The sequence below is a fragment of the Drosophila miranda genome, chromosome 4 (genome assembly GCF_003369915.1).
Source record: "Drosophila miranda strain MSH22 chromosome 4, D.miranda_PacBio2.1, whole genome shotgun sequence".
NCBI classification, from domain to species: domain Eukaryota; kingdom Metazoa; phylum Arthropoda; class Insecta; order Diptera; family Drosophilidae; genus Drosophila; species Drosophila miranda.
The window spans coordinates 27,507,750-27,534,311 of NC_046677.1; the positions used below are offsets into that span (position 1 = coordinate 27,507,750).

General features: G+C 46.2%; 4 protein-coding genes across 5 annotated transcripts in view; 3 read left to right on the forward strand and 1 right to left on the reverse strand.

Moving 5' to 3' along the window:
* The first annotated feature begins 396 nt into the window (after positions 1-396).
* On the forward strand, positions 397-3,269 carry LOC108162347 (mediator of RNA polymerase II transcription subunit 15). Its single transcript, XM_017297048.2, has 5 exons — positions 397-558; positions 611-1,379; positions 1,433-2,195; positions 2,257-2,399; positions 2,464-3,269. The coding sequence occupies exons 1-5, from the start codon at positions 506-508 to the stop codon at positions 3,028-3,030; spliced, it is 2,295 nt and encodes a 764-aa protein (XP_017152537.1). The 5' UTR covers positions 397-505; the 3' UTR covers positions 3,031-3,269.
* A 689-nt stretch (positions 3,270-3,958) lies between these two features.
* On the reverse strand, positions 3,959-7,408 carry LOC108162348 (Krueppel-like factor 10). Its single transcript, XM_017297049.2, has 2 exons — positions 7,051-7,408; positions 3,959-5,747 (listed from the first exon to the last, which is right to left on the reverse strand). The coding sequence occupies exons 1-2, from the start codon at positions 7,126-7,128 to the stop codon at positions 4,473-4,475; spliced, it is 1,353 nt and encodes a 450-aa protein (XP_017152538.1). The 5' UTR covers positions 7,129-7,408; the 3' UTR covers positions 3,959-4,472.
* Positions 7,409-15,702: 8,294 nt separating this feature from the next.
* On the forward strand, positions 15,703-17,406 carry LOC108162349 (protein arginine N-methyltransferase 8-B-like). Its single transcript, XM_017297050.2, has 2 exons — positions 15,703-16,599; positions 16,653-17,406. Exons 1-2 carry the CDS (start codon positions 16,211-16,213, stop codon positions 17,284-17,286), a joined length of 1,023 nt encoding a protein of 340 aa, XP_017152539.1. The 5' UTR covers positions 15,703-16,210; the 3' UTR covers positions 17,287-17,406.
* A 4,906-nt stretch (positions 17,407-22,312) lies between these two features.
* The window catches only part of LOC108162346 (zinc finger protein ush), a 78,275-nt gene continuing 74,025 nt past the window's right edge, over positions 22,313-26,562 (forward strand). For both annotated transcript variants that reach the window (XM_017297045.2, XM_017297046.2), the window contains exon 1: positions 22,313-23,140. In XM_017297045.2, coding sequence (XP_017152534.1) covers positions 23,098-23,140 — 43 coding nt within the window. In that variant the 5' untranslated portion in view covers positions 22,313-23,097. The remainder of the gene's footprint in view (positions 23,141-26,562) is intronic.

A 26,562-nucleotide genomic window follows, 5' to 3' on the forward strand; every position in this document is an offset into this window, starting at 1 on the left:
GTCTCCCGCTCTGAGGGAGACCATTCTTGCCCGATCTGGCAGCCCATCGCATTCAAATGTAACGTATGAGCGGCATGGTGCTGCCAGAAAGCTGAGAACGATGTGCAAACCATAAACGGTCTTACTGTGGAAGTGCGGGCTCGGTCATGAGCGAACTATCCTCCATTTTAATATTCGGTTTAATATTACTAGCTAGCTAGGACCCACAGCACTGAACATACAGTTTAGGCATATCAGTTAACTAATTGTCTACCTAGATGGGGAGCACAACATATTGACTTAGTTCGGTGAAAAACGACCGTTTACGATATATTATTTTTAGGTATATTTTGAAAACGGGACGGTATATTTTGGTATATTTCTGAGGGTCAGACGGTATATTTTATCGGAATATCCGCGGTCACATGCACGGTCACACTGGCTACAAACAAAGAAAATTAGAAAATTTTGCAAAATAAAAACCGATTTAAATCGCTTAAGCTGGCAGATTAATTAATTCAAAATCATGACGGAGGACTGGCAGAGCTCGAAGTTTCGCCAGAATGTTATTTCCAAAATGTAAGCAATGCAAAAACACAGAAACAGTTCCACAAAAGAAACTTTTTTACAGACACGACTTGTTGCCGCCGCATGCCCAGGATCAGACGAAGAATGCCAGCGTTATGGAGAACCACATCTTCCGCAAGTCTCGTAGCAAGGACGAGTACCTTGGACTGGTGGCGAAGCTCTTCATGCACTACAAGGACATGTCGCGCAAGTCCCAACAGCAGCAACAACAACAACAGCAGCAGCAACAACAACAGCAACAACCGCCGCCTCCAAACGCGGAAATGGGGCAGCAGAACATGATGCAGGATCCGCTGAATGCGCTACAGAACCTGGCCACCCAGGGCAACCGCAATCCCCAGATGATGCCCATGTCCGGAGGAACTCCTGTGCCCGGCGGTCCCGGCACTGCGTCGAACCTGCTGCAGTCCCTCAACCAGCAGCGACCCGGCCAGCAAATGCAGCCCATGCCCAATATACGAGGCCAGATGCCTATGGGTGCGGGTGCAGGCGGTCCACAGCAGATGATGCAGGTCCAGCAAATGGGCGGAGGCGGCAATGCCACCGGCGTGATGAACGTAATGGGAGCAGGCGGTGCCCAAGGACAGGGCCAGATTGTGGGCAATTCTGGCCAGCAGATGGGTGGCATGCCTAATCAAATGGTGGGCCCTGGGCCGAACAGTGGTCCCGCAGGTGGGACCGGTGGACCGAATGCTCCTCCTGGTGCCGGTGCCGGCCCTGTGCCCAATCAGATGCAGAGCGGAGGACCCATGAATGTGAATTCCATGCAACAGATGCCGCCCATGCAGCAGATCCAGCAGAACCAAATGGCGGTAAGTAATGAGAATCTAGGCCAAAAAAAAACACTAATCGAATTCTTTAACAGATGGGCATGAGTCCCATGATGCGCATGGGCCAGGGTAACGGCATGGGTGGACCCCAGGGCATGGGCCAGGGCATGCAGGGAATGCCGCCCAATATGCAGCAGCCACAGCACAATGTCGGCGTGGGCGGACCGGCGGGTCAGCAGCAGCAGGTGGTGCCCCCCAATGCCGTGCAGCAGGCTGGCATGAATCCCATGGGAGGCATGGGTGTCAATATGCCGCCGAATATCCAGCAGAAGCCAAACATGGCCATGGGCCAGGCGGGACAAATGTTCCCCGGCAATCGCGGTGGCGTCGTTGGCGGCCAGCAGGGACCGGGACAGCCCTTCATGCGGTCGAGTCCCTCGCCAGCGGATGCCCAGCAGCTGCAACAACAGCAGCAGGCACAGCTCCAACAAATGCAGCAGCAGCAGCAACAACAGCAACAACAACAGCAGCAACAACAACAGCAACAACAACAACAGCTTGTGGGAAACCAGACGCCGACGCAACAGCCGCCAACGCCACAGATGCCCACGCCGCAGATGATACCCAGTCCGGCACTGGTGCCGCAGTCCAGCCCCCAGATGATGATGCAGAATCCACAGCGAAACATACGCCAGCAGTCGCCGAGCAATGCCTCCATCAACACGCCTGGCCAGGTGACAGGCAACAGTCCGTTCAATCCACAGGAGGAGGCACTGTATAGGGAAAAGTACAAGCAGTTGACCAAATACATAGAGCCACTGAAACGCATGCTCGCGAAGATCAGCAACGATGGCACCAGTGAGTGACAATCGATAAATACCACAGAGATTCTCTTTCAACTCAAACTTTTCCTGTTTAGATGTGGAGAAGATGACCAAAATGAGCAAGCTGCTGGAGATCCTGTGCAATCCCACGCAGCGTGTGCCACTGGAAACGCTGCTCAAGTGCGAGAAAGCACTGGAGAGAATGGATCTGATCTCCATTTCGGGCCAACAGTTTGGCGTAAGCTATCAAAATACACTCCAACGAGTCATGCCCTCAAATATTGTCTTCTTTTTCCCCCTAGAAATCCTCGAATCCACTTTTGGAGGTCATCAATACCACGCTACAGAGTCCCATAGCCAATCACACATTGCATCGCACATTCCGACCCACACTGGAGTTGCTCTTCGGCACGGATATCGTGGCTCCGGTTCCCGCAAAGAAACCGCGTATTGAGGAGAAGTCCTCGCCCTTCGAGCAGGATGTGCCCCATGTGCTGCAGGGCGAGATTGCCCGCCTGGACACCAAGTTCAAGGTGAAGCTGGACACCACCTCGCAGATCAACAATAAGTCTATTCGGTTGATCTGCTGCCTGGACGACAAGCGACTGCCCAGTGTCCCGCCAGTGTGCGTCAGTGTCCCGGAGGAGTACCCGTGGCAGGCGCCCGACTGCTCCCTCACCCAACAGGAGTACTCGGCCACGCCCTTCCTGCAGACCGTGCAACAGGCTCTGATTGCACGTATCTCCATGCTCCCGAAGAACTACTCGCTCTCGCACCTACTCGACACCTGGGAAATGGCCGTGCGACAGGCCTGCTCGCCCCAGACCAAACCCAAGGTCTGCGAATTTACCGCTCTTTTTGGGGTGTGAATAATGATCTGAAAGTACTTAGTGTTAGGTGAAAACTTATTCTATATCGTATGATTATCGTCAATATATCAACTTATCATTTGATTCGAGAGAACCCATTGCAAAAAATGATCTGGTAAAGGAAATATTCGTATTTAGTGTAAGAGTATTCCATATCGTATAAAATAAACCGAAGAAACTATGAAGCATCGAACGAAAATGTGAATGTATATCGTATTTCATAGTCGTCGATAACAATACCAACATTTATTTAATGTCTGCGACAGGTTCTCTTCAAAGTTAAGACACATTTCGAAGATATATCCTAAATCAAAGAATCCATTGCGATTCCATTAATTTGCTTTCCAAAGCAAGGGTTTTTATATCTTTTCTAATAATGGTAATAATAGCGTCTGGAGTGAAAATAGGACTCCTTGAACTACTTCACATGTTTCACAATGAATGATCTTTCCTTACCGAGTCCTGTAGATATGGACGTTCAATATATGTCGGAAATTAAATCTCCAAACTATCCATATTTTGATTTGATTCATTTGACCGACTATATTCTACAGGAAGAACTTTATCTACCTCCTGAATCTCTAATTTCTGCTGAAAACAGTCTTGAATCCTAGTTATAATTCATATTCAAAACCGACTACCATCCTTCACTGGATCTGATATTTCCCATAAATCAAAGTAAAATTTAAACATAACTATGTTTCATATCCATTTGCTTTATAGAAAAGCCTTAATGTATTTGCAAATCTATCGAAATTTAGTGCCAGATATCCTGATGTCCCACTGGTTTTTATATATGTGCTTCCTTCCCGCCCATGGAGAAAATACTCGAATTTGAAATTATTTTGGAAAATATATATATTTTCGTTTTGTTTTGAGACTTGGTCCGTGTGGGGGATCCATTATGATTTTGTTGTTTCTTTTGTTCTTTTCCACATTTAGCAATAAATACAATTGTTGTGTTGTGTAAGATTAGGAGAATTAAGAGTACGAGCGATAACTACAATATGTTACAATAGAAAATAGTTAATAGTTAAGAAAACTTAAATATCACAGATGTTGCCGCTAAATATACGCGTATATGTGTATAAAGACGCACTAGGTATAATCAGAATTAGAATTAGAAGATCGCTAAACTAAGATGTGCTCTGTGCCCTTGGAAAGAAAGAAGTGGCGCCTCCGCTTCTCCGCCACTGATCATTGGAACGGATCGCGTGCGATCCAGAACCAGATCGAAGCGTAGCAAAGGTTACTGAATATTAATTTGATATATGCACAAAACGATGACAAGATCTAGCTCTTAATCTATCTCTTAAGACTACACCCCCAGCTGGGCTCCGCTCTTGCTCTATCTTAATCCTTCTGCTCTCCAGCTGGTGGGTGATACTGTGTTGTGGGATGAGATTGGTTTGGCGTTCCTCCTGCTCTCTGCTGGTCCTCCTCTATCGCTGCGCCTGCAGAAGAGTTCCCACTCCGCTGAAACTAAAGCCGCTCGACTGCTGCTGCAGTCGCAGCAGATCCTGGGCACTGTACACCTGAAGCGTGGCTGGCGAGGATTGCGTGACTGGCAGCGATGTTTGTACTGAGCTGGAGACGGCCGCCGCTGGGGCAATGGCTCTCAGGTGCAGCGTGGGGTCGCAGAGGGCAGCCACGGATGCAGGTGATGCGGAGGCTACAGAGACGTTGCGGTTGACGCCGTTGGCCTTGTCCTTGTTGTGGCGCTTCACGTGCTTGGATAGGTGGTCGCTGCGCATGAATTTCTTCTGGCAGACGCCGCACTGGAACTTCTTCTCGCCGGTGTGGGTGCGCTTGTGACGGGACAGTTCGTCGGAGCGGGAGAAGCGCTTGTCGCAGTTCTCCCACTTGCAGACGAAGGGACGCTCGCCGGTGTGGACGCGCTGATGGGCCTTCAGGTGGCTGCTCTTGAAGTAGTTCTTGCCGCAATCCGGGAAGGTGCATTCGTAGATGCGGCTCCGGGTGGCCGCTGCCTGGGCGGCAGTAATGCGCTGATGCTTCTCGGCCGGCGATTCCTGAGAGCTAGGTGGCGGACATGGGTTTGGGCACTGTTGGGCGGCCACTGTGCTGAGCAGAAGCAGCTGGGATGCACAGGCGATTGATGGAGAGGCTGGTGGGGCGATAAGGATGCTGCTGGAGGGTGGCACAAAGGCAATGGGTTCCGTTTTCTCTGTTTGCGGCTCTTCCGCTGGTTCAGGAGTTGGAGCTGGGGCTTGGACAGGTGCTGGTGGCTGGGGCAAAGCCACCTCAGCGGCCCTCTTGCGGTTCATCTTGAACTTGAGATTGCGCCACACATTTGCCTCGGGGTAGTCATCCTCCATAGCGGGACTGACTGTGCTGCTTGTCGCGGTAGTGCAGGAGGAGCTGCAGCTGGAGCTGGAGCTGTTATCATCCTGGGAGGAGGAGACGGCGCCCGAGCTGTTGACCCGCATGATGACACTGACGCGTTTGGGCTCATCATCGCTCTTGGACTCCTCCTCTTCCTCGGGCTTTTGTTGGTCGGGCGGCGGTGTCATGGTCATCGCAGGCTGTTCCAGACGTGGCTTCTTGCTGGGCACTTCATCCATTTCTGGGGCCTCATCCTCAGTGTCCGAGGGATTCGGTGTGATGATGCCGCCGCCATTCTTCTGGCTCTTCTGGGCCACCAGTTTTAGCTTGGCCTTCAGCAGATTCTCGTTCACCTGTTGCTCGTCCTTGACCACCTGAAGAGATAGAGAGAGGAAAGAGTGATGATTAGTAGGGGTTTAACAACCTGATCCCGGAGTGCATTCACATTCACGTCGTCCACGTTCACTTTTCCCCCAGACCGGACAATACAGCAGGGCTCTGACCCACAATGACTTTTGAGTCGAAATATTGTTGTTAATTACGCAGCCATCACGCAAGGCCGTTCACCGTTAACCTTAACCTGTCAGCGGTGGGTGGGGTGTAGGTTCATTGCACTCATTTTGGCCAAGAAGGTTGATATATAAATGTTTATTTTTTGGCGGTTTTTCCACTTTTTGTTTGAAAGCCGTATGCCAACGGTTCAATGAAATTTGAATGGCCCGCCCAAAAGCAGGCAATGGAGAAGTGCAGCCACACTAATGACTACAGCTATGACGTGCTGCAGGTGGGCCGCAAGTGGTGGGTGCGAGGGGGAACGCTATATAAACGTCGTTGAAATCTTTTTATGGGCTCGGCACGTTGCTTTCCATTGTGTGTGTGAGTGCGTGACTCTGTTTGTTTGCCAGATAAATGAAAGGGGTGAGGGGGAGAGTGGGGCAGTATAAGCAATGTGACATATTTTTATGAGACCGGGGCTTGGCTGTGGCCCTGTGTTTGCCTAGCCTCTCTCTCCTCTTCTTCTTCTTCATAGTAGTATTTTCCTTGCCGTTTCGTCTAATTGGCAAACTCACCTTCGCATGCTCGTTCCCTCTCACACACAAACGAAAGCAAGCTCTCTCAAGCACAAGACTCTCCCAAATATGTCAAACAGAAGGTAAGGCGTGAGCGTATAGCAAAACATAATTAGAGGCCGTTATTTTCAGCTGCTTTACCTTCTATTTGATATGCCTTGCTTGCCCTCTCTTTGGACTAACTATGTGTGTGTGCGCTCCTCTCTCGGCGACGACGAGACTGTATGCTGGTGTGCTAGGGGTCCAATGTTCATCCCCCGCTACACTCCGCCCGTTGTTTCTTTCCCATAAGACTGAGCATGCGGTGTTCACGTGAACGCGTGCTGGCTGCGTGATCTGGCCTAGCAATGGGTGGAAAAGAGATGGGACACTTTTGTTTTTAGAAACGCGACAAGTGGAAGCGAGACCGTAGAACGTCTGCTCCCATGGCCCCCCTGCGTGACTGTGGCCTGGGAGGAATGGGAGGAAAAATGTGCGGGAATTTCTGTTGAGGCCCAGGGTCCGGGATGCATTTGGCTCTAATCAATTTCACTATTCCACTAATCACAATCGCATTGTAGGTCAAACACACTCACTCCCCCTTGAGTCACACTTCCGATTTACTTACATTTTCCAATTTATTTTCCCTGAGGGGGGGCGTTGCTGGCGGCGATGGCAGCAGCAGGGTATCCATATTCATATCCATTTCTTTGTGGTTTAGTCTTGCACTTTGCACTCTCTTTGCGTTGCACTTTTCTCTTTCACTCTACCCTGGTCTTGCTAGCCGGGTGTAGGAGTTAAATGTCTGTCTGTCTCTTTCTCTTATCACTTGTTTAATCTTTTATTTCTGCTCCGAGATTTTGCACAACTTTGTAACTGTTTCTTTTTTTAAACTCTTCAATGGACTGCGCTTTTCGGCCAGGCCGTGTGGAGCGGTAGCGGGAGCTAAGCGAACCGTTGCGTTCAGAATTCAAAAGACGAATGAAACAACATTCAGTCAGCGGGCTCCCAACAGAGCTCCCTCTGCTGCCGCGTCGCGGTCGCTGCTACTCTGTGCTGTGTGTGCCTGTGTGTGTGCGAGGGAAGCGCCGACGTAATCACTTGTAAGTGGGTAGACATGAAGGTGTGTGTCGGGGGGAGGGCAAAAATCGTCATCGTCGTTTCGTGAGTGGAGCAACCAGTGCAATGAAACCGAATCGAATGGAACCTCGGGAACCCGGACAGCGGTCGGACAACAGCAGCCATCAGGCAGCGGCAACGTGGGCAGCAAAACGCCACTTTTCTTCTCTGCTCTGTGGATGAGACCCCCGACTGACATTCTGAAAAGGTCAGGTCTCTTGTGTTCGCTGCCTTCCCATTCCCTCCTCTACATAAATACATGCATACATACATATGTACGTATGTATGAATGTATGCTTTGAAATGGAAGATCTCTTAAGCGGAGAAGCGGCCACCACGTAACCAACGCATGGACGGACGTCATCAGCTGTTTACTTGAGACTTGTTTTTCGATGGTCGGATGGTTTAAGGAGGGGAACCGTCAGAAGATTCCATTCCAATTGGTGGGGGGCCCCGCCCCTGTCTATTCATAGGCTGTCCATGCACAAGCCGCGTGCACAGCACAGCACACATTCGCACAAACAAACTTGTGGAGCTCACACAGACACACCCCAAAGCCATGACTGGGAGTCGGGCCGCCGCCAAAAGCTGACGCTGACGCAGTTGTTGCTACGGAAGTTCGTGATTAATCGAAAAAAAAAACAGGCTGGAACGCGGTCGAGACGGGGTCTTAGCCATTGAAACGCAATGGCAGACGCGCCTGGCATCCGATTAGACAGATCTCGGCCTCGTCGAATATATTTGCATGGGCATTATAGCCAAAGTCAGACTTTGATGTCTGGAAAGTCTCGAGTGGGGAGGGAGGCAAAGCACAAGATTTCATTAATGGACGCAACACAAAGAGATAGCGAACGGTAGAATGAGAGACAATATTGGGAGATCAACAGTTGAGCGAATCGTCAGCGTTGCCAGCTGCTATGTAAATGTTAAGACATATCATGAAATTTAAAATGAGTCACTGTGTGGTGGAACTTTAAATAATCAAGTGGACAAGTAAACTTTAACCCAAACTGGCCACATAAACAATTTAGTTTATGTATCAAATATATACATTAAGTAAATCTAACACACTGGCCTGGCAACGCTGTGTGTTCGCCTGTACAAGTTTTCAAAGCAAAAAGGGGCTCGTACACCGAACACACACAAAGAGAACCAGAGTGGAGAGAGAGAGCACGCCAGCAGAACAGCTGTGACTATTATAATGTAGCGTTGGTTGGCTCTCTTGCGCAACAACAACACAACTAGCAAGGCATGCCATAGAGGGTATCAAGTGTCTTCTAGAATCAGTAAGTACACTAACTGGCCTGGTTCCAAATCATGTGTTGGTCATTCCCAAATAGAAGTGATATTTTTTGTTCGTCGTGTATCCGATTAGTAGTACAGAATTTGCTTTCTTGATTCAACTACTGCTTAAATGGACCAACTTCGAATCGTTTTATTTATCTGAAAACCAAGAAATTAAGCAATAGTAGACGAAAATTTAAAAAACTGAACACATCTATAATTACTGTGGTTCTAATATTGAAGAATCGCTGGAGAAGGTATCGACTAGTCGACCCTTTGCGAATATAACCTTCTTACTGGCTGAGCATGTTTGCCTCTGGGTCTGTGGCTCTGTGTGTGTGTGCGTCAGTGTCTGGGACTGTATCACGCGTTGACCTCATGGTGTTCACGTGAACATTTGTTGATACTTTGGTAGGCGTTCGTTCGCTGTGATGGAATGAGAGGGACGGAGAGAGCGAGAAAGAGAGGCTAGCAGTCTGTGGCGTGCTTTTATCATGGAAGTGTGTGCGTATGTGTGTGGGTGTTTGTAGTGCTTGCGTTTTTTTTGGTTTTTGTTATTGGAAATGGAATTCGTGTGTAAATTTGCGCGGAACTGAAGCGCAGTCTCATGGCATGATGGCCTCCACTCTCTCGAATGTGGGCGTGTAAATGGGACGATATACCGTTACACCCGCTCGTCCCCTTGGAAGTGCACTGCATCGCTCATTTGGAATGAAAAAACTGCGTCGCAGTTGGAGGCCGCCTTAGCCTTACCTACCCCCTTCGCATGCCATTAGGGAAATCTCAGTAATTTAATCATCGTCAAGAGGTGGGTTGTTCATACAAAAGTATCTAAATTTAGACAGAAAAACTCTGCCGGACACTCGGTCCCCGGGGGCCAGGTTCAAGTTCAGCTTCCTTGACATGCATCTGGAGTGGAGGCCGCCCACGCCTACGCACACACAGATACGCCCACCCACCTATCCCGATCCGAATCCAAATCCGGACTCGGAGAACACGTGCCCACGCACATTCTCAGTTGCACGTAGGCCGCCACATACCCCACGCCCAGCGGAAAGGCAGGCCGACCTTAGAAAGAGAAACGATAGTGGGCGAGAGAGCCCTTTTTGGAGGGAGAGAAAGAACTTGCGCATTGACGCAGTAGCGTTACGTAGCGTCTGGTGACGTCACACAGACTACTCTTTTGCTCCTGTTGCGCGTCAAAGGTCAAACGTAAGAAGCTTCGTCGGCCGACAATGACGTTGGCGTTCCGGCACTGTACTCTCTCCGGGTTCAAGGCCTCTCTCTCTCTGCCACGATATGGATTATTAACGAGGAATTTCAAGCAAAAGCACAATCACTAGCCCTGCCATGGCCATGTGTCTCTTTTCTCAATCGCCGGACATTCGGAGGAGGCGTTGCTCGAGCGTCAATCACAGGTGGAGCCGCCTGACGTCAGACGCCCGGTCGTACAGTCCAACAGTCGAATCATGCAGCCAGCGAGTGAGCCGTACATAAAACATGAGTAAAGTATCTATAATTCGGCACGGCAACAACGTGAAAAGCGTCAACAGACGAGGCCCATTTTCCACTTCCCATATCCCCAAGTTTTTCTCCCTTGCCAGATTTTGCAATTCACTTTTGGCAAACATTTTCCTGATGTTTTTCTTGGCCATCGCCCGAATGGGAAGGGGACTGGGTAAAACCCAGAAAAAAAAACTTGTCTCTGATCTCCCTCTAAGCACACGCGCTATCCTCAAAAGTCTCCATGACGTCATGTGACTCGTGACCAAGCAACTCCATCAACAAAGCCGAAGACCTTACCTTTTCTTCTTCGTGCCCCTCCCCAATACAATACAATACAATCATCTTCGGCTTCTTTTTTGTTGAATGTTTACGGATCCCAGGTGGCAGATTCATAAAATAAATCGAAACCTATTGGAAATAAATAAGAGGCGACTTAGCAATCGAGCGGAACTATCGAAAGCGATCAGTTTTCACTCCGTATCTGCACGGCTTACCTTCTTTAGGAATCGCCTATTGCTATTCTGTTAACCGCTGCTGAAATCAGTAGTATACGGGAATTAGTATATATTAAGGTGTACAAATAAATATAACAACTTCTAAATCACTTACCTCTAAGAATATTTCATCAGTAAACTTAATTCTAGCATACTTTCTTGAAGAATGTGACCATTATTTATTGAAGACTTTATTCCTGTAAACGATAGCTGATGGTTTCGCCTACATTAGCTCTATAAGCGATCTAATTAGATATCCAGGTCTGTAGAACCTCTCTTGGGGTGTATACCTAAGATTCTTTTTAGGTTCCATCATGTGGTTCTAATGCGATACCGTATGCGATGCGTTCTGCTCTCTGCCTACGTGCCGGAGAACGCGTTTCCATAGAAAACGTAACGCCATCGAAAACCCGGAATAGAGCGTGGGAAATATGTATCAAAATCTTTAGTAGAATTCAGAGGGGTAAACAGAATCCGAGACGTGCTGTAAACAATGAGACCAAAGGGCCAGGGCGGCCTTCAATTGGGGATTGCGGTGTTCCCCCAATGGAAATTTACGACGATGTGAAGGTTTTCCCCCATCCACAGTCGAATGGTTTTTGTTTTGAGCGCTCTCGTTTCTCGTTCTGGCCGCTCGAGGGGGCCGACCTTGGCCCAGTTCCTTCCCTTGCCAAATGTTCCATCTGAACTTGAAAGTTGTTGTCCGTGGCACAACGGGATGGGTTGTGTATGGTATGGGATGGAAGAAGGTTTCCCTGTCCCTGAACCGGTTCAGGTGAATGGGCATTAATGGGACAGTTGCCTCGGTCATATCGGGGCTCAGTTCATCTTCATCATCATCGTCATCAAGCACAATGGGAATCAACAAATAACATCATCAATAAGTGGACAATACGAGTGTATATATGGCACACACAGAAATAAATCTAGAATAAGCAGCACCTCCACTGTGGGGGCAGGCAGGGGAGAGCGCAGAGCAAGCGCCGCCGCTGTAGATAGACCCGTTTTTTGTATGCCGACATCGACGTAGATTCCGATTCCGATGTTGACGAGGTCGCTGGGCCTCTGATTGGGGGCACGTGAAGTCAACGTGAACACCCGCCTCGAAGAGAGCGCTAATAAAACTGCGCTATTCATAATACGATTTTCGCTACGGCGAACATATCCCCCGGACAGCTGTCCGTCCGTTCGCACGAGCAGAGGCCACTCATTTTTGGACCCCAACCCTACTGAGAGGCGGCAAGGGGCAGACCCTGATAAGCACAGCCGCCGATTCCCCAGCTGGACGCCGCATGGCCAATCTATCAGTCTGTCCGTTGGTCAGTCACAACATGAGCGAGAGGCGTGGCTCTTATCAGTTGCGGTTACTCTTATCGCCACCCCACTCAACCGCCTCCACCAACGGCCGACCCCCGGGCATGGAGTCAGTACGCCGCTTCCCATGCGCCGTCAGTGGCGAGGTTTATCAATCCGCGGTGCATGTTGGGGGGCTGGACCGGGCGTCCGGGTCCGGCTATGACTTTGGGAATGCAGGTGTTCGTTCGTTCGTTCGTGTGGTGGTTCGTCATTCATGCGGGGGTAATCTTTTCATGGCTGATCTTGGGGGTGGGTGGAAATTTGTGAATGAATCGCTGGTGTAGTTTTCGCTTTTAGATGGGGTTATCTGTAGAGATTTCTCATTCAGTTTGATTAAAGCTTCCTGTGTGCTGAAGCGAAGCTGTGACCTCGGGCGACATTATTGAAAGTCAGACTTTTCTGTTTATGAGTCATATTTATACGTTAAAGATCCAGAAGCGATCGGTTTCCAGATACTTACGATTAGGTACAGTTCCAACAAAACATATCTCACAGAACAGTTATCATTTGGCTTATCATTTTTTGTGGGCATAAATTTACCTATTTATCTCTCCCTAAAGATGGAACCTTTTCGCATTTTACTCGTAAATACGTAGTAGTTCACGGTAGTACAGTCGCAACAAAACTGTACCAGAGTATATTCTTCTCCTAGATCCATTCCTTTAGGTAACGGACCTCTTTTATCTCTACTCTACTATTTTCTACATTAAATTACCATATATTTTTAACGAATACCAACAAAATGTAACTTTTCTTTTCCTTGTTAGGTACAGTCGTCGCAAGCAAAACCATAAAAAAATCCCCCTTTCTCTGATATTTTTAGGAGCTCTATCCATGTCTCAGTATCCGGTCTTCCCACAATTCTCCTATCTCTAAGAGAACTTATATTGTATTTTCTTCACAAAACACACCAATAATACAAAAATTTTCCTTGATCTTTTCATGTTATGGAATAGCACTAAGGTCAAACAATTCCCAGATATCTTTGTAGATACATTTTACTTTATTAAAAAATATTATGCAATCCCCAAATGTAAATACGAGTATCTTTTTCTCTATATCTATATCTGTTTATCCTACCTAACATATTTATTTATCGAACTAATTGACAGCCATTGGCTGCGTGCACAGAGTCGAACAATCGGTGGCAAATCCGGGGCATGGCATGCTGTTTATCTAACGTACTCCCAAACGGGGCGGGTCTGTGGTCTGTTATGGTCTAGTCTGTCCCAGAACGTAGCCAGACCTTGTTTATGGGGCGTTGGTTTTTGCGCTTGTTTTGGTTCCTTCGATTCAGGCGGAACGGCGGGGGTATGATTGCGATTAATGCCCTTGAGGGGTACGTAAACCCTATGGAGAGCTGGGCCAGAGCCTCTCCGCTGTGTGTGTCACAATGGAAACAGCCAAAGTGGGCAGCGCTCTCTCTTTGATTCTTCCTCTTTCCTTTCTGCAAATCATTCTTCATGTTTTTGTTGACAGTGTGGCCGCTGTTTGCCCAAGTGGGCGCGTTTGTTGTACTTGAAGGACGGAAGAGAGGGGCCCACAGCCGAGGGCAGTCGCAGTCTGAAGTCTTATCGCCAACCGATTACACTGGAAGAGCCACGGCCACGCAATGTGTGAATGGTCTAGCAGTGCACTCTCTACATTCTTCGCATTGCATCATACATGCATGACCTGAGATTGGGGGCTGCTAACCTGCTTGTGGCTTACACTTATCTGAGGAAAAGTATAGCCCTGCATTAATGGAACAGCCTCTTCTCCGGAAATTGGTCAATCTTCCACTGAAATCCACTGAGATATTTCACTCCCCCGCCCTCTCTCTATATTCGTTGCAGTTCGTCATACATGTATGATGATGGAGCTGCCAACCTGCTTTCTGCTCTTTAGCTTTCTTTAAGAAATTTCTTGGAACTGTTTTGCCCACTCTCCTACCCTTCGATCAGGTCGTGGACATGACCGGGTGGCGTGCTCAATGATTTTCAGTATTTAGCACATTTTTAGCTGCCTGCTCAGCGGCCTCTTCTTCCACCGATTGTTTGCTTTTGATGGCTAATCGAAGCACGAGCGCAACAAAAATTGAGGTTTTTTTTTTGTTGTTGGCCATTTTGCCTTTGCCCACATTTTATTTATTTTTAGCCACTCGCGACGCGTTTCAAATAATCAAAAGTCGGAGGGACTATGTATATAGATATGGCAGCAGAAGGAGGAGGACCAAAGACCAAATAATTAACATATTTTTGCAAATTATTGATCGTGTGTGCTGGGGCCATAAATCCGATGATTGGAGACTCGAGATCCCGAGATATCTGAGATCAAAACATTTAAACGGGGCATGAATTAAATTTAATTTTTTTATTTTAATGTTTTTATTTTGTTCATCATACATCTGAGGGTTTTTGCACTTTAGCAAGGACAACGACGGAAGTGAACATCACTTGTGCGTTGCATTTAAGGTCAACGCGCAAAACGTTGAACCAAAAAACATTGAAGAGAAGTGTAGAAGCGAAGCGAAGTGAAGGGGAAACAGCGAGTCGTCAGCATTCATTGGATGAGTGCAAAATGTAAAGCAGGCCGGTCAGATCAGCAAACAATACAAACAAGTAGAGGAACGACATGCTAGTCGGATCATACGACCATGGGAATACCCGCTAAACAGCCTCTAAATAAGCCTCTAACAATGCTAGTGAAAGATATAGGGATACGCTTAAAGGGGACTCCATTTTCAGTGCTAGGAATAGCTAAATCTATTCCCAAGGATTAATTGATAATAGAATTAACAGTAACTTTAGCTTTTATTCTTAGGTGTTTTGTACAGTTACGCCCTTTGCCTAGAGATGACACATCTTCACTTGTATCTTCCTGCGATTTGTACCGATTAACTTGTACAAATTTCGATTAATTGATCAGGGGTATCGTTGCATTTAATATCTTATTTATATATTATTGCCCATGGATCTGTTATTTATCGAGTGTTCTGCCAGAGCAAAACAATATACCCTTGAACTCCCCCTCCCGCATTCCGTGTCACAACAACATCTACATACAGAGATCTCTCAACACTTGAACAGCTATAAAAGCGAATCTTGGGCGAGTTTGAACTTTGGAATGATGTCATTTGAGTCACTCTCCCTCTCTCTTGCTCTTTGAATCACCTATCGCTTCATGCGTAAGGCGAATGATCGCACAATCCCCTCCAACGTTACTGACTGAGTGATCGATCGCTCTGTGCAGAAGCAGAAGTTGAAGGTGAAGGCGAAGGTGACCCTGGCACACGTGAACCGCAAATTGCGCTCAAAGTTCGCCCCCAAAATTCGCATCCGCCAACCAGTTCCACGCTGTGTGAAGTACCGAAATCTCCAAGCCAATTTCCATGGTACTTGTAGCGGTAATCGCCATACGACATCGCCAACAATTTCATCATCCTCCTCTTTTGTCCGGTCAACTTCGGGTGAATTCGCTATAAATAGACGCGGCGAATGGGAATTCATTGCGAGATAAGAACACCGAGGGGCCGAGTCAATGGAAAGTGGAGCGCTATGGCAGGCAGGGGAAGTCCCCCGAAGTTCAGTGAAAGGGAGAGCTTAAAGATAGGAAACTCACATCCTCTGAAACTATGATAAGAGTAGAGTCTTCTGTGGGGATAACATTGTTAAAGTAGAGCTTAATATAAGATAAAAGCATAAATTCTAGACAATTTGAAAAGATCTCGAAGGAATGCTACTGGGAAGCTTCTTGGCGATTGGTGATCTTTGAAATGGCCCTCTGAATCCATCAATTCTGCTTCTGGAGTAGCAAGCTATCTGTAGAATACAAATATGCTGCTCCGCAGTCTGCCTTTTGGGTTTTCGGGGCATATTTTCGGGAAAATTAAAGAACTCTGCAGATCCTAACCCTATTTGAAAACCCGTTTGAAATTCAAACGCAGTACCGGAATCGCCCCATCTGGCAGCACTGCGACTTGTGATCTTGTTGGTTATCGATAGAAGGACAGAGCGTCTAAAGTCTGTGTTTACATTTGAAGAGTTCAAAATGGAAAAAGAGAAAAGCGAGGAGCAGTTTTTGGAGAAGTTTTCTAAAATGTCCTTCTCGTACAATGCGTTCAGGGACTTCATTGACCACCAGGAGGTGATCATCCAGGACGATGTGGTGATGACGGCCTTTTGCGATGCGATTCGGCATGCACACATCTTCGAAGGCGCCACAGTGCTGGAGGTGGACTGCGGCAGTGCCCTGCTTTCGATGTTGGTGGCCAAGCAAGGAGCCGCCCGGGTGTTTGCCGTGGACTCTGGCAATGTGGCGCAGGTGGCGCGCCAGTTGGTGCGCGAGAACGGCCTGGACAGCGTGATTGAGGTGATTCAGGGCGACATTCGGAAACTGAAGCTTCCCCCAGTCGATGTCATAGTATCCAAGTGGATGGGGTAAGTCCTAGTCTACGCCACACACTCGATTCTTATTGTACTGCCTCCTGCAGGGCCTGTCTGTTGCATAACTCGGCTTTGGATCGGGTCATCTATGCGCGCGACAAGTGGCTCAAGCCCAAGGGCTGCATCTTTCCGGACACGGCCAGGCTCTATCTCTCGGTAGCCGAGGACAGGAATACGGAACAGCCCAGGCATTTCTTTTCGCGCTTTTTAGGCTTCAATATGTCCCATGCGGCACGCATTGTCCAGCAGCTACCGAAAGTGGGTTGCGTGCTGGCACGCCAGATACTCGCCAAACCGCAGGAGATATGGAAAATGGATTTGCGTACCATCAAGAGCGACCAACTGAGCTTCAATGTGCCCTTTCAACTGCACGTGCAGCGTCAGGAGATCATCGCTCTGTTTGTCGCGCACTTTGACTTTAGCTTCTCGGGCGGCACCGATGAGAAGGTGGTGTCCACCAGTCCCTGGGCTCCGAGCACCCACTGGCAGCAGACTCTCTTCCACATCGATCAGCATCTGCCCATATGCAGTGGCGAACAATTCTCGGGCAACTTTATCGTTTCTCGTGGGACCAACTATCTGGACTTTGACATCGAGTGGGGCTTCCGCAATAAGCTGGTAAAGATTAAGCAGCACAAGCAAACCTTTCGCTTGTGTGGCGGCTGCAAGGACAAGCCATAGCCGAAGGATGGGGCTACATGATGACTGAGAGACTGCCATTGAATGGAAAGGAATTCTCTCTATAAGTTTTTGCCGTAGGAAGGCGGCACATTTTTTTTTTTTTTTTTTTTTCATGTGGAAAATTTGTATTTTATTGTAAACAAGTTCACTGCTACCTTTCGTGGAAACTTAATCTAGTTTTACATTTAAGGGGAAAAACAATTGATCACAAGAGATACATACATAAACTTAATGTTACATACATATATGGAGTAGGTACATACATTATTTACAATATTTACAAAAATTTAATGAGATGTTATAGGAGGGATCTAGTACAGAGATCCAGTGGATGACACCTTTTGAGTCTTCTTTTCCTTGGCGGGTTAATTAGACGTCTGGCTAGCGCATTAGGGTGACCACCAAGTTGTTGCAAGTACCTTGCTGCATGTAATTGTATAACATCGCCCACTTTGGGAACCTTTAGGTCCCTCTCGATGTCGCTGTTTCGTATGTACCATGGAGCATTGCATATTCGTCGTAGAATTTTTGACTGAGCAACTCTAATTTTATTTAAGTTGGTTTTTGCCGCGATGCCGTAAACTTGAAGTGCGTATTTCCATATGGGGCTGAGGATGGACTTGTATATCGTGACTTTGCTGTACAGCGACAGCTTATTTCTTGGTGCAAGTAGCCACGCCATCTTTCCCGCTTTCGCCATCACCGACTGTCGAACCATGGTAGTATGGGTTTTGAAATTTAGTGACCTGTCGAGTACAACACCCAGGTATTTGTACGAGCTCTTGTGCGTAAGTGTGGAGCCCAGCATATTAATGCCTCCGCAAGAAAGGCAAGGTTCTCGTAGCAAAAGTAACATTAGCACATTTGCTGCTGCTGATGCCTATGTTCCATTTCTGAGCCCAGACCTCAAAGCTGCTCACATATTGTTGCAGAGCTTCCGTAGCTAGATTTATGCTTGGACTTCTGGTCAGCACTGCAGTGTCATCCGCGTAGGTTGCTATCAACACATCGTCCTCGTCCAACCCAGTTATTACCCTTGAGGAAGGCATATCGGCTGTATATAGGGTATATAACGTTGGTCCAAGAACGCTGCCTTGTGGGACGCCTGTACAGATTGGGCGCTTCGATGATTTTGCTCCATTTACAACAACTCTAAAACTTCTGTCCATTAGAAAGCTACTCACCAGCTAGAATAGCTGCGGCGGCAATATGTTTCTCAGCTTAAAGAGGAGGCCATCATGCCACACCCTGTCAAACGCTTGTTGAATGTCCATAAACACAGCTACCGAATATATTTTTTGCTCCATTGCATCAAGCGCGAAGTTGACCACTCGATGAAGTTGTTCTGGCGTGCCGTGACCTTGTCTAAATCCAAACTGCCACTTTGGAATTCTTTGCTTTACAGGTTCAAGCTGCATGATGCGGTTCAGTATCATTCTTTCCGCCATCTTCCCTAGCGCTGAGAGCAGGCTAATTGGTCTGTAGCCATCGACTTCTGTGTGTTGTTTTTCTGGCTTAGGTACCATGGAGATTAGCGCCATCTTCCAGCAGGTAGGAAAGTGTCCTATCCTAAGAATGCTGTTGAGGAGCAGCACTATAAATAGCAGGGCACCTTTGTTTTGAAGTTTAAAATTTAATTAGAAATCTGTAGAAAATATAAGTATATCTCTGTAGATTATTTGTTTGCCCAAGAGAGCTTCTACTGTATTTGATTTGTACTGCATCCCAATCCCAGGGTCACTCGTTATTACGTATACGCCTCATCGGACGAACCTACCGCAATGGCGGCCCCCAAGAGCCAAAAAAAGCCCAAGTACCAATTAGCAGGGGTCTAAACAGAGAGCGCCCCGAAGAGAGCAAGATACTAAGAAAGAGTGCGGGGGTAAAGAGAGAGAGAAGAGAGAATTCTATTGCTGCTATAAATACACCCCTTCGATGGACAGCGCATCAGTGGAGGAGAAAGGGGAGCATGGACTTTGATCGACTGCAGCAAGCAGCGAATTTTTTGTGGGCGGTGGCACTCTACGTCTCCGTCTGCGTCTCTGTCTGCGTCAGCGCCGGCGTCAACGCCGTTGCCATAACGGCACAAGAGATTTTTGTGGGCAAGTGCAGGCCGCAGCAACAAAAACAAGCAGCAACAAAGAAGCGTAGCGTTTTTTAAAAATAAATGAATAATTTTATCTGCTTTTCTTGGCTTTTGGGCAGTACGGACTACCGCTTATGCGCCAGACTTGGCGAATTTCATCAGCTGTTTTAATTTATGCAAGGAGCCCCCAAAAATCTGAGATCAGATGAGGTGTCTGCGTGCGTGTGTGTGTGTGTGGATTGGAGAAAGGTATGCTCCAGGGGAGTGTAAGGCAGAATATACACCTTTCCAACAAACCATCCCCGAGAGAGAGAGAATCAATCAGAGAAGAGTCTCCCACTCAAAATTAAGAGAGGTCGCCGCCTGCCAGGGCTGCAGGCGCGCACAGTGGATCGTGTGGATCATTGCACCCACAGCGACAGCGACAGCCACAACCCGCAAGGTAACTGCACCTTGGGTCAATGATATGCGGCGCAGGCAGTGCTTCCACCCGCCAAAAAATCCCTCAAATATTCGGTTATATTTTGTGTGTGTTTTCGTTTTCGTTTATTTTTTGCAGCGGCTGCTGTCATTTCCATTTCCATTTTCAGTCACCGCGCATGGCCTTGCCGGCAGAAGTTGCTTGACCTGGAAGTTGCTTATGCCCCCCGCCCCACCCCTCGCTGGTTCCGTTGTTGCCTCGTTTCGCCTTGCCTCCAGCGCGGAGTGTAATGCACTATGATTACAGAGGGAGGCCGATTCGGTCACACACAGATACAGATACAGCTACAGATATGTATCTTTTTTTCGGTGAGCTTTTGTTTTCTTAAGTCAATGAAACAGCAGGCTATCTAGAGCGGCTTGTGACCCACGGGGACACCTAAGGTGTACTATATATAGCCGTAGAATAAAAAGTGTGAAATTCGGTTCATATAATTATTTAAAATTTTGGGATCTCTCTGGAACCATAGCCGTCTTTATAACATTTACGACGGAAGAAGGTATCCTACATATTGTATGTATATGTCTTTTTTTTTAGAGCATGTTGGATATGTTGGATCCACTAATATCGGTTGACTATATCATAAGGGAAATACATCTTTAAATGTATCTTTAAAAAAACAATTTTTTGTGGGAGAAACTCTTTTGTTTGTGAAGATAAATCAACCAAACTTTGTCAAATTTGGTAACATGTGTGAATAAATAGCTTAACCGAAAATCTTCAAAATCGTTGGACTATATCATATAGCTGGCATAGAAACCATGGTGCAAAAAACCAGTTGCTGTGGGAGAAACGTTTTTGTTTGTAGAGATAATACAATCAAACGTTCACATTTGTTTTTGTATATGTTTTTACATAACTCACAAAGATTTTATCAAAATCGGATGATTATATCATATAGCTGCCATAGAATCAGTGGACTAAAAAATATGTCTTTGTGGAAAAAAACTGTAGACTATCTTCTATACCCGTCATAGGGTATGTTGCTGCAAGAGTATTAATCGTAAAAGCTACGTTCCCTTCCCCCAAGGTGCTCGAACGAATAACCTTCCGTTTTTTTTTTTCGGTTTTAACCTGTTTTTAGTGATTCTTTTATTTATAGGTTTGTTGGGCGATTGCCGAAAATGCATTCAGCACAGAGAGCGATGATCAGGGATTGCCGAAAAAGTCATCAGAAGGCAGCAGGCAGGCAGGCAGCGAGTGGGGGTTTAATGAACGCAGCGAAGGTCAACGGTGCGTATACTTCATTAGCGATTAATGAAACGGAGGGAGGAATGGGAGCGGTGTTGGCCGCAAAAGGACAGAAGAGCAAGGAGACCACAAATGACCCAAGGGTGAACGGCTAATCGACTTGGCCATATGTTAGCGTGGATTATGCTCTGCTCTAACTGGTTTTTGGTTTTCTTTTCCGATATTTATGGCCATGCATCCCATTTGCATAGAACGAACCACCCCCATTCCTCGCCATTTTTCAGGACTCTGAGCGGCCAACAGGAAGCATTTCATTTCCGTTGCTGTCGCAATTTTTTAAATCTATGAGCGTCCAATGCAAAGCAGTTGGTAATAAAAAAAAGGTGGAATTGCCATTAAAATACGGGCAATAGGTGCAAATTACAAGACAAAAAGGTAAAGCGACAGAAAAAAATTAGACAGAAACCGAAAATGCGGAAGTGCAGCTAACAAAATGGTTGGACAGGAAATGAATTTCTGTCAGCGAAAGAAAAATACTTATTATTTATATACAATAAATAAATATTGGCGGTGGGGGTCTTATTCTTTAAAAGACACATTTTGTGTGTGAAATTTGAATTTAAATTTGAATTAGGCGCCTACTCGCTAGCGCCATCTATAAGGTAGCCTAAAAGTATGCTCAGCTGTCTGAAAAAGCTGACAACTTGCTATAAAGCGCTAGGCAATTGCTCATATATGCGTTGGAGGGATTTTGTTAGTCTTAACGCGTCACCTGTCAGCAGTTGGAGCCAAAAAGAAAGAAAAGCTAAAAATAAACGAATTATAATGAAATTAGGCAATTAATTGTTCCCGAAAGTGACAAGCTATAATGTTGTAGGTTAAAGTCAACTAATAATTCAACTAATTTGAGTGATTAACAAACAAAAAGTGCATGAAACAGCAGATGAAGAAGAGCGTAAGCCACAAGCAGCCGAATTTGCACATTTATTATCTAAATAATATTAAACAAATTGAAAACGAACAATGGAATTGCCTTAAGCGCATCTTTCCAGCTTCCATCCTACAGTTAATTGTGCCCAAAACAACAGTAAATTGCAGCACAGCGGTTGTGCAAGGCGTGCGATTGTGAAAGGGGAGTGAGGTGGTGTTAGTGCCTTGTCTTCCTTCCCGGGGGAAAACGTGCGTAAATGTTTCGGCGTTTTTGTTTTGATTCTTATCATGCTGCGAAGCAGACGGCAAAGCGCACGAGGCAGTGAAAAATAAAGTAAAAACAAAATGAAAATCCGAGAGAAAATGAGAAATGCGCGCGCATACTGTGCTCTCTCGCTCTCCATGTGGCGCTCTCTGTGGCCACCGGTTTTTCTGCTTTGTGCGAGCTTTCGTCGATTTTGGAGCGAAGCAGCAGCCCCAACGCGTTTGGCGACGCCAACCTGCTTACAGTTTTAGTTGGGAGCTTGCACTGTTCGGACGTTCAAAAGCCCACAAGCCACGCCCCCACCGACAAGGCACTGGCAAAACACGCGACAAGGCAGCAACAATTGCAAATTACTGTAAAGCCCTATCATCATTCACATTAGTTATTGGGTGATAATATCCCCATTGCATTCCGTTTCGTTTCAAGCCACCTATTCTGTTCTATTGCATTCCATTCCCTTACGTTACGTTACGCGATCTGTGCGCGCCCGCGCGTTTTTTGTCGCCCGCCAACCGCGTCGATCGTTAAAAATTCATTAGAGCTTATTAATCGCTCGAAGCCATAGAAATAATCGCAATAATTATAAATTATTGATACTTGCGAGTGCCCGTGCCCCGTGCCCCCCTCACCCCAACAAGTGTGTGAATTCTTTCCTCTCGCCTCTCGCTGTGTGTCAGTGTGTGCGTGTGTGTTCCGGTGCAGTCCCGTTCCCATCCATTCATCCGATCGCCGACCGCCGACCGCCGGTAAATGTCCACGGAAAAGGAAACGAAACGGATCTGATGCAGACGTTGCCGCCGCAGTAGCCGCTCCGCTCCGCACGCCCGCCGTTGGACCCCCCGCCGCCGTCCGCATACAATGTCACGACGCAAACAATCAAACCCGAAGCCGTTGAATAAAGGTAGGAGATTTCCTTCAGTCTTCCTGCCCTACTCTTCCAATTCCCGCGATGAGCGATGGGCTTGGGTTCTCCCACCCATGACCCATTCCAGAATGTTTTTGCATGGTCAGCAAATCTCTCGGTTCTTTCTCATGTGCTCCCCTCATGTGAACATGTGAAAGAACAAACAATGAGGGGGGGTGCAAAAGAAAGAAAGAGAGAAATTATGCCAAGACAAAAAAAAAAGCGTGAAGCGAATATAGAATTCCCTGTAATACCAAGCTGAAAATGCCAAAAAAAAGTCTGCTTTGTGTTATTTAAAGATCGGAATAACTCGCTTATTGGAATGTCTTATTTTTGTTGTATTTATTAGACGATCAAGGCTGTTTTTGGCATATAGATCAGCTCTCTAATTGTAGATTTCAAGGCCTGTTACATGCATACAACCAATAGACCCTTTGTGCACCCTACGACCACCATGGCATTATCTCTAGAGAGTGAATGGCAAACTATGCCACAAGAAAACGACAAGAAAAAGCGCATAAAAGTGAATTCAACTTTTGTCTCTGTTTCTGTTTCTGTATTTTATTTAAATGAAATTTCTTTGTCAACCCGTTATCGATATCGATACTTGTCGTACGTGCTGGACGGACAGACTTGGCTCTGGGGTAGAGACCGCTGGAGAGATTGGGGCCTGGGGTTTGGCGCTTGGGGAGTGGGGCGAGTATTAACTAATTACATTTCGCTGTTGTTGCTTGTTACTTTGTTGTTTTGCCATTTGATATTTATTTATGGCCCCGAACCGTTTGACATCCGATGAATGCATTTCGAAATCGAAATCGATAAAACGTGCCCCGGACCTGTGACACTGGACACCTCCGCCGTGGCCCCCCCGTCTCGAAATCACCTTAGAGTTCACCTCTGGCCCCCCCCCCCCCCCCCCCCCCCCCCCCCCCCCCCCCCCCCCCCCCTCCAGGGCCACCCACTCCCTCCCACTCTTTCCGCTCTTTATCCATTTGCCATTTTGGACTCCTTATCGTTGCTCGTTGGCCGTTGCCGTTGCTGCCGCTCCAAGCACGTTTCTCGGCTCGGTGACTCTGCCACTGCCACTGCCACTGCTCATGGCTCTGCCTGGTGGCCCAACCCAAGCACAACCCACAAATGATATCACAACGAGCGTCTCATGAAAGTGGAACTTATACTTGGAACTATCCAAGAACAATTCCAGTGGTTTCATCGAGAGGTTTGATACTCTCGAAGACTCTCGAAGGATGATCATTTTGGGGGAAACACCCTTCACTTAGGAGAGTACGAGAGTTAGGATAAAAGAGTACTGGATTATATCAAGCGATGGTCGCTAATCTATCGATCTTTTCAGTAATCGAATGCCGTAGAAGTCAAAGGAGGCTCTATAAAGTATGGAACTTTATGGAAATACCATAATCCATAGAGATCTATATATCTAAGTATAGAAATTATAGAATATCTCTTCATAAGGGATATTTGTATGAGATATATCTATGCGGAACCATTTTCGACTATAAGATATCCGATATTCGGCGTATTATCGAAACAACTCGGATATTAAGACCCACAAAATGAGAAAAATCTTTCCAAAAAATTATATAAAGCCAAAACTTATCCATCCGCTTGTGTGCCTCGATAAAAACCTTCAGATCAGTTGTTGTCTGCATTCTCTATAAATTCCATATGGATTTTCTCTCTTGAATTCTCTCCGTACATCCGTCCTTCTGTTAGAGAGCTCCCTCTAAAGCTCCGCTTCTTATATTCTATCAACTCTTTTTTGTATAGGGTACCGGCTAGAATGGATAACAGAAAACTTCACGACTTGCGTTCCGATAAATTAGGGCATTTATCTGTGCAGCTGTTGGCTGTTGGCTGTGGCTGTTGTTGCTGTTGTTGTGGCACCTGCACTATCAGTGGGTTATCCCTGAGCCAACTCTACGGCTCTCTCTCTCTCTCGACACTCCCGTCTCCTCTGCCTCCCTCTGCCCCCCTAGTGGCCCCCTTCCAGCTATTCTGCTTTGCATATTTATCTCTTGCACACACTTGCCTCGCTTCTATCGCCTGCTGCTGCCTCCACGAGTACTTGTGTGCCCCGCGCATGGTTTTCTATAGCGAAAAGTGGGGTCTCAGCGTGACGGAGGGGGGATGGTGGAACTCAAAGCGCAACTCGATAAACTTTTATCACAATTGCAATACCAACAACAACAGAAACAACACCAAAAAAAAAAGAAACAACACAAACAGCATTTTGCGTTGCCTTTGTTGAGGGCTTTTCGAAGTTGCTTTTACATAAGCTTCAATAACTGACATTTCTATCGGAATGCCTGAGTCGTCGCAGTCGCAGTCGTTATCGTAGACCCGCTTTAGGTATCGCGATGACAACCAATGCCTATGGGTTCACCTATTTTTTGAATACCCTATCAAAAGGGTTATTGTAGAAGAAGAGCCTCCCCTTTCTTCTAGAATAACCCTTTTGATAGATGATTTTATGTATAATGTGAATGAAAACAATTAGATAGCTTACATATGTGACTAGTGAGAAGGTAATGAATGTCTAATGAAGAGATTGAGTTTGTAAACTGAATGGAGAGAGTGTGCTCTCCATCAGAAGATCCATATTTATTCTTACCATTGTAGATCGGTTATTAAAATACATATATCGTAAGATATAGAGCTCTTGGAACTGGGTTTTGTAAAAAGAACTCTCTAGATAATGTAAAAGTTGGGTACATGGAGCCGAAGTCTTATATTCTGCATTCTCAAAGATCCAAAAATCCTTACAAAATTGTAAGAACGAGTTAAATGAAATAAGATCTAGTAGTAGCGATCCTTAGTTGCTGAAAATACATATTTTTGTTGATCAATTTATTGTTTTCTTTCAATGAATCATAAAATATGTTTTTCTTTTGTGCATTAAATTAATTTGATTAATTTTACGAGTATAATTTACAGTCTCTGTTCTATAGATGATAGCTATAAAACTGATAATTGAATAATTGCTTAAGTATTGATGATTATTACTGACAGATTTCTCCGTAAATTTGATATTATCTGTATCAGTAACAGTATCGCTCTGTATCTTGAAGTCACGTACAATTAATAGGAATCCAGGGGCCTTCTTGATGATTGAAGTTGCATAAATTGGTTATCAATTGAATAAACAATTTTATAAGCAGAAAAAAAACATCAGTAAAAACAACATTTCATAAGAAAAGTTTTATATCTGTGGGATTGAGTCATTTAAGATAATAAATTTAATGCATAAAAAAACAAAATGAATCCCAAATTATGTATATATAATTGAAATGGATCAAAGCATTACCTAATGCTAAAATAATGATTGAAATAAAGTTGAAATATGGTTTAAAGCTAGAAGAATATATCTTTTCTATTCATCAATGGAATATAAATTCTTT